The 21682-nt window shown below is 43.5% G+C and overlaps 1 protein-coding gene across 2 annotated transcripts in view; it reads left to right on the top strand.

The window, feature by feature from the left end:
* The first annotated feature begins 273 nt into the window (after window positions 1-273).
* Window positions 274-21682, top strand: part of arhgef38 (Rho guanine nucleotide exchange factor (GEF) 38) — a 39872-nt gene continuing 18463 nt past the window's right edge. The window contains exons 1-4 of one of the 2 annotated variants that reach the window (XM_042332219.1): window positions 274-742; window positions 18197-18381; window positions 19705-19828; window positions 20858-21005. In XM_042332219.1, coding sequence (XP_042188153.1) covers window positions 526-742; window positions 18197-18381; window positions 19705-19828; window positions 20858-21005 — 674 coding nt within the window. In that variant the 5' untranslated portion in view covers window positions 274-525. Of the gene's footprint in view, window positions 743-18196; window positions 18382-19704; window positions 19829-20857; window positions 21010-21682 lie in introns of those variants that run through there. The other variant, XM_042332225.1, reaches the window with a different exon arrangement.

Genomic DNA, 21682 nt, shown 5'->3' with positions numbered 1-21682 from the left:
TTGCACAGGTTGAGTGTGTGTGTGTTGTGATGCAGTAAGGTTGCACAGGTTGAGTGTGTGTGTGTGTTGTGATGCAGTAAGGTTGCACAGGTTGAGTGTGTGTGTGTGTGTTGTGATGCAGTAAGGTTGCACAGGTTGAGTGTGTGTGTGTGTGTTGTGATGCAGTAAGGTTGCACAGGTTGAGTGTGTGTGTGTTGTGATGCAGTAAGGTTGCACAGGTTAAGTGTGTGTGTGTTGTGATGCAGGAGTGTTGCACAGGTTGAGTGTGTGTGTGTGTGTTGTGATGCAGGAGTGTTGCACAGGTTAAGTGAGTGTGTGTGTTGCGATGCAGTAAGGTTGCACAGGTTAAGTGAGTGACTGAGTGAGTGACTGAGTGAGTGTGTGTGTGACTGAGTGTCAGGTAGGTGGTAGGTAGGTGTGTGGCTGTTGGGCGGAGTCACAGTAATAACTCAGTAACATCAGTGTCGGGGCGGTGTATCGGGGCAGCCGCAGGGTCAGCGGGAGGCTGGAGCAGGGCAGCCGGACATGGACACCAGCGGCGACAGCGCTGCCCCCTCGGCCAAGGAGGGCTCGGGCTCCAAGAAGAAAAACCTGAGCTTCTTCAGACCCAGACTGTACATCCTGGAGCGGCGGCGGACAGACACCATCATCGCCGAGAGCTCGGCGGCCGCAGAGGAGGAGAAGAGCAGCAACTTGCGGAGGAGCCAATCCGACCGCACGGAGTACAGCCGCAAACTCAAAGGTACACAGACACCGCCGCCAAACACTCACTGACTCACTCAGTCACTCACTCAGTCAGTCACTCACTCACTCATTCACTCACTCACTCAGTCAGTCAGTCAGTCAGTCACTCAGTCACTCACTCTCTCACTCTCTCAGTCACTCACTCAGTCACTCACTCATTCACACACTCACTCACTCTCTCACTCACCCAGTCACACACTCACTCACTCTCTCACTCACTCACTCACCCAGTCACTCACTCACTCTCTCACTCACCCAGTCACACACTCACTCACTCACTCAGTCACTCACTCAGTCACTCACTCAGTCAGTCACTCACTCAGTCACTCACTCAGTCACTCACTCACTCACTCACTCACTCAGTCACTCAGTCACTCACTCAGTCACTCACTCAGTCACTCACTCACTCAGTCACTCACCAGCAACCCCCCAGCTCTCCTTCAGTGCGCACTCCCCGGGTACCTGCGATCGCTACTCAACACCGTTTGGTACTTTGAAAAAGCGATGCCAACATGTTCTCTGTTAGTCCTGACGCCGACATTAAAATATAGTTTTTTTTTGTAAGATGTCTTGAAAGAGTGGCAAGTGCACACCCCAACTAAACCCATCGCCTCGTGTATAACGGTCTGCAATGTGCTCTCTATGGGTTGGGATCATTGCAGGGGAACTTTGGCTGGTGTTTGGGTTGGATCTCCTCTCTTGTTGCCACAGTCATTCAATAAAACTCTCAAACCGATCGTGTAGCGATTTAGTAACTGGATTGAGGTTTGCAGTGTTGGGGTTGAGTGAGTGGGAGTTCACTGGATAACGAACTCCCAGTGAGGGTATTATGCACTGCAGGGAGCTGAATGCAATGTGCCTGACTAGAGACACCTCAACAGATACACTTGCATCCCAGTCAGCCTCTAAATGCACTTTTAAGTTGATAGGTCTGTGCAATAAAACGTTTCCCTTTTTTCAGGGCAGTTTTGCGGTCACTGTGAAATAGAGACTCTATTGCATCGCAGTGGCATTCTTCCTGCGTGTGTGTCGGTGCAGTTACAGGTGGAACATTGCCCTTGAGGGTTAAACATGACCTAATTCCCTGATGAGTCAGAGTGTAATACGAGCCCTGTTCCTGGCTCAGGTACGTCTCAGGTATAACACGGCGATCGGCAGGCAGGTGAGTGATGTAATGTGTTAGCAGTTCCCAGAACCTGGGCAAGCAAACAGGTGATCGCTGTATTCATTTCCTAAAACCCAAACAAAGCTGGGAGGTAGATCAGCCGCCCTACCGAAAAAAAGGCTTTACATTCAGATTGCCCTGGTGATATAGTGCAGTGAATACAACAGGATTCAGAGAATAACATTTGCTTATTATAGATAGTTGATGTCACGAAGCACAAGGTGACGACTTCTGAAAGATTTCTACCAAGAAGCCACATTACAGCTTGAACCTCAACACTGCAATCAGGCCCAGGTATCTCAACCGGTTGAGTACTGGATCCACCAAAGAAAAGAGGAAGAAGTTGCATTTTTATGGTGAATTGCACACAAAATGCACAAACCCCCCCAAAGCTCCTCACAGTAATTATTGTCCAGTGTACCAAAGTGTTTTTTTGTTGGCAAATATAGGACCAGGGATTAAGGATTTGAATTCTAGTGAGTCTCCTATGCCCATTCCATGTTAATTTAAAATACATTACAAGATCTAAATATCCTCCTTGGTTAGTCGGATCTGCTTGGGTTGAACTGATTGTATTGAGTCATGGGTCCCCAAGCCGGATAGGCACACACTAATCTAAAACATTTTGTTGGAAGGGGACCAGCATGTCTGGCTCATCAGTGAGTTTTGGAACACGTCCTGATCACAAAGTCAAACTCTTAACTGCACGACAGTCCTAGCTGAACAACAACAACAAGATTCCATTTATAGAGCGCCTTTCACGTGGGGAGGACGTCCCAAGGGACTGTACAGTTGGGTCAGGGTGAGGGAAGGGAGCGAGGAGGGGCTAGAGAGTCAAGAGGGGAGCTGAAGGCACGGTCAAAGAGAAAGGTCTTGAGACCGGCCTTGAAGGAGGAAAGGGAGGAGGCGGCGAAGGCACTGGGGGATAGAGTTCCAGAGCCTAGGAGCTGAGAGGCTGAAGGCCCGGCCATCGATGGTAGGGCGGTTGGGGCGGGGAATGTGGAGCAGACCGGAGCCAGAGGAACGGAGGGTACAGGTAGGTAGGGTGATAGTAGGTCGGAGAGGTAGGAGGGAGCAAGGCCGTGAATGGCCTTGTAGGTGAGGATGAGGATCATTGATGTACACAAATTGTCTTATGTCTTTGCTTGCAAAGTACAATTACACAACCCTCTACAGTAAATCTACAAACTACTTTAAGACATTTCAGTAGTGTGATAAGGTACTACTATATATCAAATGCAAGGATTATTATTGATTAGATCCATTTTTCTGAGTTTTTTCCCCAGTGTAGTATGATTGTTATGAAAACTTACTTGATCCCTCCCAAACCAAAAGGAGTGATGTTAGCTTGGTCCATGAGTATTTTCAAAATCTCGTCTTCAGTGGATTGTGTGTGCTTTTCTCCAGCTCCCTCTTTCCAATTTGGCTCATCCGATGCCTCAGTGGGTAAACATTTTACTAGGTGTGATTTGGTATATACTGACCAGAAACGCACATTTAATCCCTAGTGAGGCAAATGAGCTGAGCTGGGCAATATTGAGGGCATTGCGTCTGACGTCAATGTTCTTGGAAAAAATCAGCCAGTGTTTGCTTCCTTTAAACCATCCCAGAGACATCGCTTCCCTTTTCTGCGTTTTATTCTGTGTTTGCATGTGTTAGCATCAATCAGAGGTCCAAAATTTCCTCTAGTCTTAGCCTGTAATACTACTATAAGATTGAACAGCGTGTGGACATTTCTTCATTTTGAAGCTGACTTACTGCAGTTTTTAAGAAGAAGTTTCCAAATTAAAACAGACTCATGGGAACTCTGACAGGTTCCCTTAATAAGATTCCCATTTTTGTGTTTAAAACAGTAGATCTCTATTTATTTGGATTGCTTAGCAATATCGTATACCAGTCTCTTTACTTTTACAGGCAGGTAAAGGGGTAAAAATTTCAATCAATATTATGATATTAGGTCAGTGAACCAGAAGTGGCCCCATGGCAATCAGGACCCTTCCCCCTGCCCCCCCCACCCCCAACCACCCAAACATTCGCACTAATTTAGGTAAGTTCGTGTTCGATTGGGTAGTGGGTTTTCAGCTTTTTCTTGATTTGAATATTTCTTGATTTATGGCATAAATATTCATTCAACAAAAAATAATTCCTGTACAAAGTGAAAGTCTGGCGTAGATATAGAAATTAGCCCTGCTAATTTATTGGAGCAACTTACTAGTCTATCACAAACAAATTCCATCTCTGTAACTATCCTCTCTATTTCATTGGAGTGCATTCGGACACAGAAATTCTGTGCTCGCAGCATGAGTCAGTTGGTCTTGGAGCGATGCACGATGTTCTATATTTATAACCTGAATTCATGCAGCTGGGTTGTCATGCCCATCTTATACACTGCAAGGCAGGGATGGATAGAGCCAGGGACACTCCTCACTCTTCCACCTGTGTGCACTGGTGTATAGACACTGTTTTATTAAGTGGTGATCCCTTCCCTTCCAGTTCCCTCTACTTGTTACATTGATATCACTGCTGCACCTGCAGGTGAACACAGAATGCACTTCCCATGACATCCAGTGTATCGAATAACAATTACCCTCGCATTTGTTATAAAGGTAGTGTCTTTCACATCAGAAAGATGTCCCAAAGCATTTCACAGGATATACTGTAAAGTGGAATGACTGTATTTAATGGGTAAACAAATTGGTCCCAATTGCGCAAATGCTCTTAGAAACCTGCTACAGGGTATGATTTATATGCAACAGATTTCGTGGAAGCTTTGAATGGCTACAAAATTGGACAGTGCCTCCTCGTAACTTGTCAAAATACAAATCCTTTAACCAGTTTTACCTGACATGAATTCACCTTCAAGTGGCTCGGGTGTCACGGTTCAGTGGCGTAATATTATTTTGTATCTGAAACCCGCGTTCAAATCGATTGGACTGAGAGTCTCCTCTGTCTGTTGTCTGTAAAGTGTCCGACATGACGTGATTGTGGACAGTCACCACCCAGTTCTTATTGGGCGTGGACCCATAGCACACAAACTCGCACCAATTTGGCACCAAACACAAAGACTCACTGAGAGATCACGAGGAAAGCATGTGTGGGAAGTGGTGACACTTACAAAGTTAGAGTTTGCTCTCTTGGTGTTGGGGCTGAGTCACAATGTTGAGCAGAGCAAAGGGAACGTTACATTCAGCCTATGTTATTCCTGATCTGGAACACAAAGGTGCCCAAAATACAAGAGCATTCTATTCCTTAGCAGTGAAATAGTTCATTTTAAGGAGTCTTCTGTTGAGTAAAAAAAACAAAGGTTTTGGTGCCTGGTGTGGAACTCAGTCACACAAAGAAGAAGGTCGCCAATTCCATTCTTGTTTGTGCTCAGTTAGAAATATCATTAAATCAAGACAGTTTCCTTGTGGGTTTTTTTAAACTAATTACTGGAGAAATGCTACCTGGGTGTAAATTTTATGCAGTATTTCAGGATGTCGAAAATTTAAACAGTTTTTTCTGCTGTTCTTAAAGAACTTACAGAAAAACGAAAAAGTGAAGAATGCATTTAAGAATTTGCCAAATTCTGGCTGTTCTATGGTGATATATCAGTGAATTCCACTCCACAGAATCTGCTTCGATATAGCCCCATGCAGGGAATATATGGGTGTTGGAGGGCCATCGATGGCTTTGGCAAGCAGTGCTGTGGGTATCTGTTGACTGAATTGTAATCTTATGCCAGTGATAATAGGAAGAACTAACAATAATAATAATCCTTGCAATTGATAAAGTGCCTTATCACATCATTGAGACATCTCAAAGCGCTTCACAGAATATATTGTAAAGTGGATTGACTGTTTTGTAGGAGAAACGTGGCAGTTAATTGTGCACAGCAGTGTCCCACAAACAGCCGTGAAGTAATAAAATATAGTATTCTATAAATACAATTTATATTGCTAAATATAATTTATATTATATAAATATATTACATATAATATATAAATTATATATGATATAAAATATAAGCATTATGAGTATAAATATAATAGAAATTATAATTTTTGTATTTATATTTTTGTACTGCTTGTGAAAGCGCATTCCTTGTGATAGCACCAAAGAATATGGGGTAATGAATCCGACATACTTTTTCCTGCAGTAGGCCCGAAATTCCACCCAGTCTCAGTCTGTAAGGTTTTTTCATCTTAAAATGTGGCATTGTGGAAAATTCTTCAATTCAGGTTTAATTTGGAATTCAGTTTTCTACAGTTCTTAAAAAGAAACCAGCTTCTGAATTAAGGCTACATTAAAGAATTTTCCACAATGCCGTGCTTTGTTAAGCAAGAGCATAATGGATACAAGGGATTAAATACAGCAGTAAAATGCAGAAGTGCTTGTAGACTTCAAGAGCAAAGTGTGAGTCATTTATAGCTATCATCAGACCATAAAAGCAAATACTCTACTACTGTGAGATTGTCTCAGATCATCTGCAGATAAGACATTAAACCTAGTTCCCATCTGTCGGTTCAGGTGGATGTTGCAGATCCCATGGCTCTATTCAAAAGAAAAGAGAGTTTCTTCCCAGTGTCCTGGTCAACAATCCCCTAAATAAGCTTGACCAATCATTTCATGGCTGAAATCATTTCAATTTGCTTTCGCATTTGCCTATAAATACACAGTCACTACACTTAACAGGCACTTTGAGATATCTCAATGGCGAATCAAATGCAAGGATTATTATTTTTTTCTCTGCAGTCGAAGAGGGAAGCAGGAGGAGTATTCAAAATTAGTCAACTACCCCATGGCTGTTTGTGGGACATTGCTGTGAATAATTGGGCAGCTGCATTCCCACACAAAATACACAGTAACTGCACTGTACAGTATATCCTGTGAAGTGCTTTGGGACATCCTTCTGACGTGGAAGGTGCTATATCAAATGTAATGATCATAATTTTTATTATCAGTTATTTTCAAAATATAATGTGGTCTTTTATTGAGCCTTTTACAGTGACTTCTGGTGAATTGTGGGCTGTCACAATGGTCAATCCTTCTGTCTCTTGAAACAACTTACTGTCAGTCACCAAGACATTTTACAAGCAGTCAGTGTTAGAAAACTGTCCACTAGAAATGTCAGTCTTTTGCCCTAACTCCATCTGTTATATTATTCCAAGAGCATTCAATACATTTTTGGAGGATGTTAAAAGCTGAAGTGCTGGTATTACTAAAAGCAAGTGTTGGTATTTCTGTAATTCAGGATTCTCATTCTGCCTTTCAAAGCATTCCACTCCCTGTCCCACCCACTCTGTGAAATTTCCTCCAGCCTACTCTGTCAACCCCCTACTCACTCTGCTGTATGTCCCTCACTCCAATCATTGACTGCTGAGTTTTCAGCCACTTTACCCCCATACGCTACAGCTCTTTCCTCCAAATCCATCAATCTCTCTCCCTCTTCCCCCTTCCCCCACCTCCTGTTTTCCAAACCCTTCTAAAAACCTACTTCTTCCACCACACCTTAGATGAATTCCCTCCCACTTACCCTCTATTTCCCAGCTTGCTCGAATTTCTACTCCATCTCTGTACTGCACTTTGAGACGTTACTATATGTGAAAGGCGCTTTCATAAATGCAAATTGTTGAATGTTCACATAGAAGACTTTGGGGTGAAAACATTGTGACATTCCTTAACCGTTAAGAATCTGTAAAAACACATTATAGTATTCACCCATTGTTATGCAGTATCTGTGTCCAGTGAGTGGTACCATATCTGATTCTTGTCTGTACATTGTACGAGTCGAGCTTTGTACAGCCACAGGTGGTAACCAGCTGCACCTTTTTGCTGGTTGCCATCTGCTTGTTACCAACCAAGATACTCTTTATCACTTCCTGCTTTGTTAGTAATGAACTGAGAAAAAAAAAGGCATCGTTATTATAATGCAAACACATGGAATCAGTGTTATTTGATAGGGTTTGTGTCCAACTACAGACTGTTCCGTAACAACAACTTGTATTTATATAGCAGCCTTTACGTAGTGGATAACGTCTCAGAGCACTTTACAGATAGGGAACCTCATGGCTTGCCCATTTTAATGTTTCTTAAATTCCAATTGCTTGACATTCTTTTTAATAATAAACTGACCCAGGTTAGTAATGTTCTGAACATGCCCATAGTGTGCTAACTATGTTATTACAATCAGCACAGTGGAATAAATGAGAGACTGGGTACAATCATTGTGTCAGCAATAACTTACATTTCCACTACTTTTACCACTGTTAGAAACTTTTTTTTCCTTGGCAATGACCTTATAACTGGCAGAAAATGGCACAGCAGATTTCATTCCACTCATAGCTAGGAACATATTTCCTATGGGAAGATAAACAGTGCAGAATTGATGGGCTAAATGGCTTGTTTCTGTGCCTTAACATTCGTCTGATTCTATGATACAGCAAATCCAATAAATCCCATATAGCAGGTAAATTATTACAACTAGAATTTTCCTTCAGTGACATATTGTAGATCATTGATAACTACAAGTGGGAGGCTCTACAATGTTTTGTGTGAATTTAGTTTGCATGTATTTGTTAATGTGACGAAGCTTCTCAGGACTATGAAACAAAATGAGCCCTGGGAGGATATTTGCATAATGCTGGCTTATTTTGACATTATATGGTGACATTCCTCGAGGGTGCAACAAAGGTGCATGATCAATGCTGATAGGTCCTGGAACACCTTTACAAACTGGAAGTCAGCTTGGCATGACAGAAGCGATCAGGCTTCACTGTTCATTGTAAACAAGAAGTATTTATTCTGACGTGGCAACAAGTATGATAACATACTGACAAATTTGTGTTGTGCAGGACTTTTATATTAAAATATAGCCCGGTACAATACAGTTTCTATTTATATAGAAGTGTGGGGTACACTGCCACATGGATGCAGACGACACCCAACTCTATTTTTCCACCTCTCTCTGCGACGCCCAGCCCCCTGATGTTCTGTCAGCCTGCCTGTGAAATCTCAGGGGCTGGATGAGTGCAAATTTCCTTCAGCTGAACGTTGACAAGACGAAAGCCATACTCTTTGGCTCTTGTCAACGTCTAAAATCTCACTCCTCCACCTACCCGACCTCCTCCTAAAACTCTCCGAACCCGTACGCAACCTAGGGTCAGGTTCGACCGCCAATTATCCTTCCTCCCCCACATCCGGTCCCTCACCAGCACTACTTTCTTCCACCTCTGACCCATCGGCCGTCTCCGCCAATACCTCTCCCCAAATGCCGCTGAAACCCTGGTCCATGCCTTTGTCACCTCTCGGCTGGACTACTCTAACGCTCTCCTCACTGGGCTCCCATCCACTACCATGCATAAAATCCAAATCATTCAAAACTCTGCCGCCCGCATTCTCACCCGGACAAAACTCCACTCCCCGTCACCCCAGTCCTTACCAGACTGCACTGGCTGCCTGTCCCAGAGAGGATCGACTTCAAGATCGTGACCCTTGTATTCAAATCCCTCCACTCCTCTGCACCCCCCTACCTCTCTGACCTCCTCTCTCCTCAAAACAGTACCTGTTGCCTTCGTTCCTCTGGGTCTGGTCTCCTCCTTGTCCCCCAAGTCCTCCGCTCCACCCTCGGCGGCCGTGCCTTCAGCCACTATGCCCCGAGGCTCTGGAACTGCCTTCCTCACTCCCTCCACCTCACTCCCTCACTTCCCAATTTCAGGTCTCTGCTGAAGACCTTTCTTTTCCACCGCGCCTTTAGTCACCTTCCTCCCCCTCCCCCTGGCTTGATCCCAGGATCTATTAATGTAAAGTGCTTTGAGACGGCGTCCGGCGTGGAGGGCACTATATAAATCCAAGTTATTGTTGTTGTATACAGCACTTTCATGTTGGGATAATGTCCTCAAGCAGGGTGGCCCAACCTTTTCTGAGGGCTGGATGCCGTATTTGAGAAACGTCTGCAGGCTGCATAAGCAATATTTTTTTGTTTCACTTCCAGAAACATAATGGTTATAGAGGGAGCGTGTGGGCCAGATAAAATGGAGGGAAGTGGGGGGGGGGGGAGGGGGCAGATAAAACAGGCCTGAGCGCCACCAGTGGACCTTCCTATCCTAAAGCACTTGAGATTCCTGTATTGGGCATAGGAGGGATAGGTGAATGGGACTAAACGGATGTCTCTTTCAGAGAGCCAACACAGGCATGATGGACCGAATGGCTTCTTCCTGTGATGTGATGTTCATTTTCCTGGCAGTCATGGCCAATGCACCATTATTCAGTGTGTCTCAGTTATGGTTAAGTACAATGAGAGTAGACATGAGGAAGAGAAAGCTTCAATGGAACAACATTCCAATACAAATATTATCCATTTAGAATGTTCTTGTATAACTAGTTAGATGACTCTTCAGAAGGAAACGGTGGCTGATCTTGAAATACAGTACCAAAGGCAGTATTAGTTATTTACCATCTTCTCTGGGTTCTAACCATGACTCCCTGTACTGTTGGTCTCAATGCTCCAACCTGCTGAGTAATAGGACCTGCATTGTGGAGTCCTGTAGCTCAGTGGTTAGAGCACTCGCTTTGCAAGTCAGAGACCTGGGTTCAGTTCCAGGCACAGGGCGAAACCTTGGGCAAGTGTCCTGACTCCACACGCCTATTAATAATAATCCCTCCAAAACCAAAAACAATAATAAATTGGTCATTTTCAATCTACGACTGTTTGTGGGACATTGCTGTGCGCAATTGGCTGCCGCGTTCGCCCACAAATATACAGTTAATTCACTTTACAGTGTGTTCTGTGAAGCGCTTTGGGACATTCTCCCAACGTGAAAAGCGCTATATCAAATGCAAGGATTATTATTATTATTGATGGCAGAGTCCTGATGCCAGATAAGAGAGATGCAGCTCCCACAAAATTGCAAGATCACAGTCAGATTAGATGGAGAAGGCCCTTAGGCCCATTTGATCTCATTTTTCTACCCACCCTACCATTCTTACATTACAGCTTCAAGCTGCTTTTTAAATGAATCCAGTGTGTTGGTATCAACCATCCTTTCTGTCAACCTGTTCCAGTCAATTACCCTCTGGGTAAACAAATACCTCAAGAAGAGGGTGGAGCTTACAGGACTGATCTCGCTCTGTTTCACTCCGAGACGCTTCCCCATGTGAAGGGTGTTGTATAAATGCAAGTTGCTGTTGTTGATCGTCTATGGAGCTAGGCCCTGTTGTTAATTGAAAGTGTTCAGCTACTGCACAGAGGTTGGCTATCTTTGCCCCTCACATCATTGCCTCTTTTTCTGGAGAGCAGGAAAAGCACAGGTCACGGCACTGTATCCCAACTCTGTCGGAACCAACCACAGGATGGACTGTGGGTTGAGACCAGTAACACAAGTCTGCTAATGACCACAGATGAAGGGTGGGGGAGGAGGGCAGGTGGGAGGGAAAAGGCAAATCATAATTGATTTCAAAGATGTATTATAGGAGAATCACTTTACTGGGAATTTTAATTCATCAGAATATTGTTTTTTGATCAGCTAAGTGTCTGACACACGCAGAAACTCATCACCATGCTTGCAAATATTCAAACCAGATGGAGAATTCTACACATGTATGTCACCTACATTTGTATCTCTGGAATGGAATGCGCACTCTCTGCTTGGAGGGAAGCATCCTAAGATTGTCCAATGTTGCATAACACTACCTTTCATTATGATCACCATAGGTTTGATTCTCTATTACAGTAATGGAACAGTGGGCGTGTGCGAGTTTCCACGTAACAATGGATGATTACTTTTTCTCTAGGCATTTGTTTTCTCTATGTTTTTACTGTGTTATAATAATAATAATAATAATCCTTGCATTTGATTTAGCGCTTTTCACGTCTTCTCGATGTCTCAAAGCGCTTCACAGAATAGACTGTAAAATGAATTGACCGTATATTTGTGGGCAAAACGCGGTAGCCAATTGCACACAGAAGTGTCCCACAAACATTCGTGGATTGAAATGACCAATTTATTATTGTTTTTGTTTTTGGAGGGATTATTATTAGGAGTGTGGAGTAAGGAAACTTGCCCAAGGCTTCGCCCTGCCTGGAATTGAACCCAGGTGTCTCGCTTGCAAGGCACGTGCTCTAACCACTGAGCTACATATTGAGCTATATCTGCATGTGAATGGTAAACAGGCATTAAATGTGATCTGGGGTCTGTATTATTGGGGAATAATGAATTGTTCTAGTTCTGGGCTGCGGGTGCTGTGGAAATACAGCCTGATACATTGCACAGAAATAGCAGACTAAATTACTGTGTGTGTATGTGTGCGTATTTGGGCAGATGTTTTGGATTCAATTAATGTGGCCAGACCATGCAACACTCTTCAATTGAGGAAGGCTGCAAATTAAGTGGTTAGCAAGAACGTAAGAAATGCTAGACAAAAAAAAACAAGGTCCATCTAGTTTGCCTTCCACCTTCCTGGCAATCGCATGCACATATGTCCCAAAATACCTCCCTAACAGTGACTGCGACTCATTTCCGTGAGCTCTCAGCCTTTTCCCAGGCTATGGAGCCGGAGCAGTCTTCACAATACTATCTGTGCACCACTGTCCTACAAACAGCCATAAAGTGAATTATTTGTGGGCAAGATTGTTATTATGCCAGTTGGCTGAAGATGAGTCATAATAATGGCCTTGGAAGGTGATGGAATGGGCCAAAGTTGGGGAGAAGACTGGGTGGAAGGCCAATTTGAGAAGACTGTGACTGGGACCAAGATAAATGAAGGAGTAACAACAAATAATTCCAAGAGAGCACAGTGTCACAGTCTAGTGATGTCTATGTCCAGCCTGCTTAGAGATCTTGGGGAATAATATCATCTCAGTAGCACAAACACCTCCAGTTACAATTTTAGTGGCACAAACACCTCCAGGGTTACTGCAATGATTAGCCCATGCAATGTTTGGCTTGTCCAGCTGTTCTGCCCATCATTTCAGAGTACTGTAGATCGTGTCTCAGTGGTTAGAGCACTCGCCTCACAAGCGAAAGACCTGGGTTCAATACCCAGCAGGGCGAAACGTTAGGTAAGTTTCCTTACTCCAAACGCCTCTGTTTACCGAGCAGTAAGTAGGAACCTGGTTGTTAGTCAATTGGCGGATCGCTTTTCCGGGGGTAATAATTCCTTCAAGAAAAAATAACAATAAATTGGTCATTTCAATCTATGACTGTTTGCGCAATTGGCCACCAAATTTCGCCCAGAAAATATACAGTCAATTCACTGTACAGCATATTCTATGAAGCGCTTTGAGACCTCTCGAAGACGTGTTAATGCACTATATCAAATGCAAAGATTAATATTATTATCATCTCTAAATAAAATCACCACCCTACACACCATAGAATCGCAGACTCTACCCACTGTCAATTTACTGCAGACCATGGGGCAGTTTCGGGTTTGCTTTTAAAATTAGGTACTCTTGTTCAGGGTGTTTAATACAACGGAGAAGTGGGTGTAAGCACTAATATTTTGAACTCCTTATTTTTCACCTTGTAATACATGAGTCGATGTGACTTGCACAAGGTGGATTCAGCTTGTTAATGGATCAGTTGTCAGCAGCTGCTTTTCCATTTGCTGCTCTTCCCCAGTGGCGTATTTCAGTCTATTTAAAGTGTCAGTGCTTGGGTGTTTTTCTGCTGTGTTATAGACAAGCTGCTTGCACTGACGTTTGCAGTAGTTTGTTGGAGAATTACTGTGCAACACTCCGCTCTGCATCGGAGTGAGCACAGGTTACAGGGATCCTGAACCCTGATGAATTGGCAGGGGGTGGTGGGTTGGGGGGATTCTAACCATCCACTAATCCATAGCAGTTGAATAAATCTAGCCATTACAGGATCCTTGATTACAAGCCCCGAATCAGCCCACTACAACTAGTATAGTAACTCTTCTGCTTCCACCTACTTTCGTCAGTAGCATGTGGAATTAATAATAATCCTTGCATTTGATATAGCGCTTTTCACATCTTCTCAAAGCGCTTCACAGAATATACTGTAAAGTGAATTGACTGTATATTTATGGGCGAAACGCAGCAGCCATTACATACAGCAGTGTCCCACAAACAGTCGTGGATTGAAGTGACCAAATTATTATTGTTCTTTTTCTTGAGGGATTATTATCAGGCGTGTGGAGTAAGGAAACTTGCCCAAGATTTCACCCTGCTGGGAATCAAACCCAGGTCTTGTTGTGAGGCGAAAGCTCTAACCACTCAGCTACAGAAGCTACAGGACTCCAATTAGGATGGTATTGCAGATGTCCCCACATGCTCGAAGCCTATGACTATGGGATCAGACCTGGTAGATTTGTACCCCTCAGCTCCACTCATTGACACTGCCTGATTCATAAAAACAACACAAATTGCATTTATTTAGCACCCTGCACACAAGCATCGCTCAGAGCACTTAACAGCAGTGTGGTTTGGTCCTGTTAAATCTCTTGCCTACACAGTTCTCCTGTTGTAGACCCTGGACCTATTTTAGCTACACCCAGTTCCTTCAGAATACCGAATGTATTCACACATGTCCAAAAGCATGGCGAACGTGTTAGCCAATTTGCACTCAGCAATGTCCCATAAACAGCCATGAAGTGAGTGACCAATTTTATTTGGGGGATTTGTTGGCCAGGACACCAGGAGAAATGCCTCTTTTTGAATAGTGCCATGGGATCTTTAACATCCACCTGAACAGACAGACGAGACTTCGGGTTAATGTCTCCTCTGAAGACACTCCTCCAAAAATGCAGTATACCCCGAGCACTGCATTAGAATGTCAGCCTAGACAAAATGATTCGAAATCATGATGTGGGGCTTGAACAACAAAAGCAACAACAAAAATTACATTTGTATAGTGCCTTTTACATCGGTGGAACGTCCCAAGGTGCTGGACAATCAGGGTTTCGGACCCAAGTTGGGGGTACCACAACCCACAACCTTCTGACTCAGTGACAAGAGTGATACCACTTGAGCCAATCTGACACACGGTTAAACAAATAACAAGTTTTTGCTAAAACACGAACACAAAAAGATGGTGTCTTGTTAACCTGCAGTCAGTGGCTTCAATCTGCAAGTCCAACACTGTAGACCCAGTTAATCATTAAGAACAATGTTGGAGGGAGGAGGTGGGGTGAGTGAGGTTCTCCTTTGGCTCATTCACACACAAAATGCAAATTTCACTCCAAAATGACTTATTGTAAAGTCTCTGCGTGTTTTATTGAGTGTTGTCCCAGTGAGAATTTCTCCACCAATTAAAGCACTGAGCAACCAGCCTGCACAGAGCCCACCACTGCACACGTCTGTATTCCCTGTTCTCTCTTGTGGCCTCTATGATGAGTTTATCAATTATGGGTGGTTCTGCACTGCTTTCGCACCCACTAGAAACCGAGTTCCAACATTAAATCTTCCACAAAACAGGCAGGAGAGATGCGAGGCTTTCATCCTATCGGATTAGTCTGTAGTTGAATTAAATCCCCCCACTACCCTTCTTGCATGTGCTGTCATGGTTACATGGAATCCCTGCTGTATATCATTGTCACAGAGTAAAGTGCCTTGTCATTGCGCCCCCACTGAGTGTAATCTCTCTCAAGCAACTGAGTGACTTTCCTCCTTCAATTATTTTGGTGATAGAATAAATTCTACCAAGTTTGGAGAACAGTGGGGGAGAACAACTGACTCCCTTTTTCTAACAATGTCAGTGTGTATATGCTGTGAAAGGTTCGTAGAATCATAGAAATTTACAGTGCAGAAGGAGCTCATTCAGCCCATCAAGTCTGCAATGGCTCTCAGAGCAAGTTTGGTCTATTCAATACCCCTTCCCTACCTTATTCCCATATCCCATGAACCCCTTCAAGAACTTTAATGAGTTCTTACTCAATCTTAATTTTGAAGAAAATTGAATAACAAAATTGGCTTCAAAATTAAGATTAATTTGAAGGATTTTCCAAAATTTGCATGTTCTACAATACCCCTAAAAATCTAGCCCCAAGTGGAATTTCAGCCTCAATATCTACAAATCATGCTAATAATAATAAAAATCCTTGGATTTTATATAATATAATAATCCTTGCATTTGATATAGTGCCTTATCACGTCTTCGAGATGGCTCAAAGCACTTTACCGAATATACTGTAAAGTGAATTGATTGTATATTTTGTGGGCGAAACACGGCAGCCAGTTGCACACAGCAGTGTCCCACAAATAGTCGTGGATTGAGTGACCAATTTATTTTTTAAGGAATTATTACCTCCGGAAAAGCGATCCACTAATCGACTAACCACCGGGTTCCTACTTACTGTTAGGTAAACAGAGGTGTGGTGAGTAAGGAAACTTGCCCAATGTTTCGTCCTGCCGGGAATCGAACCCAGGTATCTTGCTTGTGAGGCTAGTGCTCTAACCACTGAGCTACAAGACTCCACTTATCACGTCTTGGAGACATCTCAAAGCGCTTCACAGAATGTACTATAAAGTGAATTGGCTGTATACTTAGTGAGCAAAAATTCACCGACCAATACAACAACAACAAATTACATTTGTACAGAGCCTTTCATGTGAGGAGGATGTCCCCAAGGTGCTGGACAGTCAGGGATCCACAACCGAGCTGGTGGTTGGGATCAGGAGGGGTGGAGTGTGGGAAGAGTGACCGAAGGCACAGTCGAAGAGGAGGGTCTTAAAGGAGGCACGGGTGGGGGCGAGGAGGAGGGTCTGTGGATCCTACACTTCACAGTAACATCCTATGAAGCACTTTGAGATGCCTCAATAATATAAGGTGATATCAAAGGAATATTATGTTGTCATTGTTTGGCCTTACTACAGTAACTGCAACATTATCAGAATTACAGTCTTAATGCTGTGGCTATCTCAGAGAGAGAGATTTTATTATGACTTTCTGCAGACTATACAGAACTTTGCAGCCTGGGCCAGGCTCTGCAAGCCTATCACAACCCCCATCCTCGCTTCCCATCCCCCATGGATCGAACTGAAGATCTGTGAACAAAAACAGAGAGAGCTGGGAAAACTCAGCAGGTCAGGCAGAATCTATGGAGAAAGGAAAGTGAGTCAACGTTTCAGGTCCATGACCCTTCGTCAGAACTGGGGCATGTTGGGAGGGAGAGATTTTTAAGGACAAATTGAGAGGGAGAGGCAGGACAAGGAAGACAAAGAAGACAACGAAGATCTGTGAATCCTGTTGCACTTTGTAGAATCACAGTTGTCTGTACTGGGAGCCTTCAGAACCAGTTTGTAACCAGTTGAGGGGATGGTAATACCGGTGACACTGATGGTTGGCCCTCTATATGTTTCTCGCATTACAAAGCAAGACAGATAATTGTAAATGGTTTCCAGCTTGGCAGGTCACACCCTGACACAAATTAAAATGAAAATGTCTCAGGTTTTAAACTGCATGCAATTGAGAACAATAAGCAGCTTTTACAACTAATGCTGTCTGACAAGGATACGTTAATCACTGACCTGACTAGGGCCATCACGGATATTAGTGACCTATTGTAATGAAAGCCATCCCAATTGAGGTATTCTCAAAGGACAGTCTATGGTCCTGTTCAAAGCCAGTGGTTACCATGTGAAGAAGAGGGTGTTTGATCATTCATATCATCATAGAATTATACAGCACAGAAGGAGGCCATTCGGCCCATCATGTCTGTGCCGGCTCTTTGAAAAGAGCTATTCAATTCAGTCCCGCTCTCCCCATAGCCCTGCAAACTTATCCTCCCCAATTGTGGCCAGAGCTCACACAACAACAACATAAAATTACATTTATAGAGCGCCTTTCACGTCGGGAGGATGTCCCAAAGCGCTGAACAGTCAGGTGTCAGGGTCCGAGTAGGGGGGAGGGATGGTGTAGGGGTGAGGGAAGGCAGAGAGGTGGGAGGGCGACCAAAGGCACAGTCGAAGAGAAGGGTCTTGAGACCAGCCTTGAAGGAGGCAAGGGAGTAAGCGAGGCAAAGGGACCGTGGAATGGACTTCCAGAGTGTGGGGCAGAGAGGCTGAAAGCCTGGCCACCGATGGTAAGATGGGTTGGACGGGAGACATGGAGCAGACCAGAGCCCGCTGAACGGAGGGAGCAGGCAGGTTGGTAGGGAGTCAGCAGGTCAGAGCGGTGGGACGGGGCAAGGCCATGGATAGCCTTAAAGGTGAGGGCGAGGATCTTGAATTCAATCCTCTGGGGGATGGGGAGCCAGTGGAGTCGGGCGAGGGTGGGAGTGATGGAGTCACGGAGCGTGAGAGTACACGAGCTGCAGAGTTTACTTTTCTCCCCTTGCCCCCTCCAGAAAAGATGACGCCACATGCAATTCCCGAGACTGTGACCTCAGCCCTGGATCTTGAAGAGCAGAGACAAAGGAAGATGGCCAGGAGGTCAAAGATCATCAAAGAGCTTGTGCAGACTGAAAGAGATTATTTGAGTGATTTAGAGCTGTGCATCTCCGAAGTTGTACAGCCCTTGAGAAAGAAACAGGTAATGTTCAACATAATTATTTTTCAACCTTTCAAGATCAAGGATCATTTTGATGTTTGTCAGACAGATTTAACAGTGCATTATTTTTGGTTACAATTTTGCTATTTAATACACCTGTCAAGAGTGGCTCAATTGGTAGTTCTCTCACCTCTGAGTCAGAAGGTTTTGGGTTCAAGCCCTATATCGAGACTTGAACTCACATCGTCTAAACTGCAATGAGGTGCTGGGGGCGTGCATTGTCAGAGGTGCGGTTTTGGATGAGATGTTATATCAAGGTCTTGTAGCTCAGTGGTTGAGCACTCGCTTTGCAAGCTAGAGACCTGAGTTCAATTCCAGGCAAGGCGAAACCTTGGGCAAGTTTCCTTACTCCACACGCCTAATAATAATCCCTCCAAAACCAAAAACAATAATAAATTGGTAATTTTCAATCCACGACTGTTTGTGGGACATTGCTGTGCGCAATTGGCTGCCGCGTTCGCCCACAAATATACAGTCAATTCACTTTACAGTGTGTTCTGTGAAGCGCTTTGGGACGTCCTCCCGACGTGAAAAGCGCTATATCAAATGCAAGGATTATTATTATTATTATTATTATTGTCTGCCTGTTCAAGTGGACGTTAAAGATCCTATTGGAAAAGGGAAGGGAGTTTCTCCTGCTGTCCTGACAACAATCCCCAATAAAATTGATCACTTGTTTCGTGGCTGTTTATGGGACATTGCTGTGAGCAATTGTGCTGCAGTGTTTGCCTACAAATATACAGAATATATATTGTAGTATATTATGGTATATCCTGTGAACCGGTTTGAGACGTCTCAATGTCATGATAAGGCGCTATATCAAATGCATGGATTATTATTATTTTTCAACAGAACCCAAAGTGAATTTGCATTGTTAAAGAGGAATATAATAATTATTGGGGAATGGGAGGAAAGCACTTCCTCAGCAGCACAGTCGCTGCAGATGAACTAGTTTATGGCAGTCATATAATCTGTAATCCTGGGTGGTTATGGGGTCAGATCGTGCCATTGGAATCTTTAATGTCCACCTGAACAGACAGATGGGACATCAGTTTACCATTTCATCCGAAGGACAATATAGCCTCCCTCAACACTTCATTGGAATATCAGCCTGGGCTGACCAGAGGCTCTAAATCCTGTAGTGGGCTTGAAATGCAATGTAACCAAAGCCAAAGTTGGACGCTTTGTCCACAACTAGGATCCATCTAAACTCTTAAAACCAATAGACCTTTTTCTTTAGTTAGAAGAAAACTGGATTGTCTTTCTTAATGTGTTTTTTAAACTAATGTACATCTGTGTCTACAGGTGGAAAGCCTAGATGTGGATGGACTGTTCAGTAACATTGAGTCAGTCTGTCAGATATCTGCTACGCTGCTGTCATTGCTGGAAGAAGCTACAGCCGACGATGAACCAGAAATGCAAGTAATAGGTGAGTCATCAACTCCTGTGATGAACTGGCCTGTTTATTATTCAGACCTCTCTCGTCAACACAAATCTAATAAACCAACCCTGTACATAAACACTGGATCTTTAGCTTTCGATCTTCGATCTTCGAACAGTTGTTAAATAACATGTATATGCAGGCATCAGACAATGACAATTGAGAGAGGGACCAAGTAATGTGTTAGCAAAACACAATGTTTCTGACTCTGACAGAGTTGGTATCGTACAACAGCTGAACACTCTTCACATCCACAATCTCCTATTTCTAGAATTGGGCTGCTTGTGAAAGATAGTTAAGATAGTTAATACAGTAATGAATCTTTAGATCTTACCCACCTCTGATATTTGGGGCTAAACTGCAGTGATTTTAAATTGGATTTCTAAAGAATTCAAGTCACAAATGAGGACTCTTACCAGATGAGCCAGTTTTAGTACAGAACAATTTTTAATTTAGTAGGTCTGTGTATAATGCAGGTGCCCTGTGGACCCCAGTTGCTTCTCACATACCAAAAATGGTTGATTTCTGCATTCCACATTCTCACAACCCTCTGTGGAAAGAAATGTTTGCCGATCTTCTGTTCTATTGGTATCCACCTGGCTAAGTTGTTCGCCTGAGTCGGACGGTTGTGGGTTCAAGTCCCGTGTTGATAACATTCATCTCATAATCTAAACTCAGACTCCAATGAAGTGTTGTGTGAGGTGCTGAATTATTGGAGATGCCTTTGGATGAAACGTTAATCCAAGGTCTGCAGAGGTTAGCATGCCAATGTGCAACCACTTCCTGCACATGTCCACATGCACAGGAAATACAACCCAGAAGTCAGCCATTTTCAGTATGTGGGAAGCTGGCTGGTTCATACACCAAAAACAACTGTGGGTCCACAGAGAGCCTGCTTATAAAGCCATCTTATAAAGGGATGCCTTATAACCAGGTTATTCTGTAATAAGTGATTGTCAAACTTAATCTAGCCAAAACCTATCATGCTGACTTCCAAGACATCTGTTTTTAAAACAGGTGAGGTGTTCTTACAAATTAAGACTCCATTAGAAGAGGTCTATAAAATCTACTGTTATCACCACAATGATGCCAACACTTTGCTTGAAATGTACGAAAAAGAAGAAGATCTTCAACAGCATTTAAGGAACCAAGTCAACGAGTTGAAGTAAGTAGTGGGTGTTTTGTTTGAAAGCTCGCAGGATAGGTTGCATACTAACATTATGCAGCATCACAATCCACTGGAGGTGAATCTACCTCACAACTTAAAAAGAATCTGAATACCTGCATGAGTTCCAGGCATATACAGTATAGTAACTGTACTGTATGGATGCAGACCTCTGCCAGCCATACATGTAGGAACAGGAGGAGGCCATTCAGTCCATTGAATCTCTTATACCATGTAATTAGATCCTTAATAGCCCCAATCCCTACAATCTAGCTTTCTCCCTTTTAAACACTTTTTAAACAGATGGCTTTATGGGGCAGTGCATTCCACATTTTTACAACCCTCTGTGGAAAGAAATGTTTTCTGATCTCACCATTAAATGGTTTATCCCTAATTCTAAGACCAGGCCCTCTTGCTTTGAATCCCATTTCCAGAAGGAAGAGCAGCCACCCCCTCCCTCATCTAGCTCAATTCCCTTCATTATTTTGACCAACTGGGTAATATCACTCCTCAACCCCTCAGCTCTGATAGTTCTTCATTGATAGCCTCCTGTTCTCAAACATTAGAAGGAGAGATGCCAAGTGAGATGTCCTCTCTTTATTTAGTTATCATCTGCTCATTTTGTTTGACCTTCTTGTTACATTTCCAAACAAAATATGTGGGATATGCTCACTGAA

Source organism: Callorhinchus milii, unplaced genomic scaffold (genome assembly GCF_018977255.1).
Source record: "Callorhinchus milii isolate IMCB2004 unplaced genomic scaffold, IMCB_Cmil_1.0 Scaffold1, whole genome shotgun sequence".
In the NCBI taxonomy this organism is placed as follows: Eukaryota; Metazoa; Chordata; class Chondrichthyes; order Chimaeriformes; family Callorhinchidae; genus Callorhinchus; species Callorhinchus milii.
This window is presented reverse-complemented; position numbering and strand designations above follow the sequence as displayed.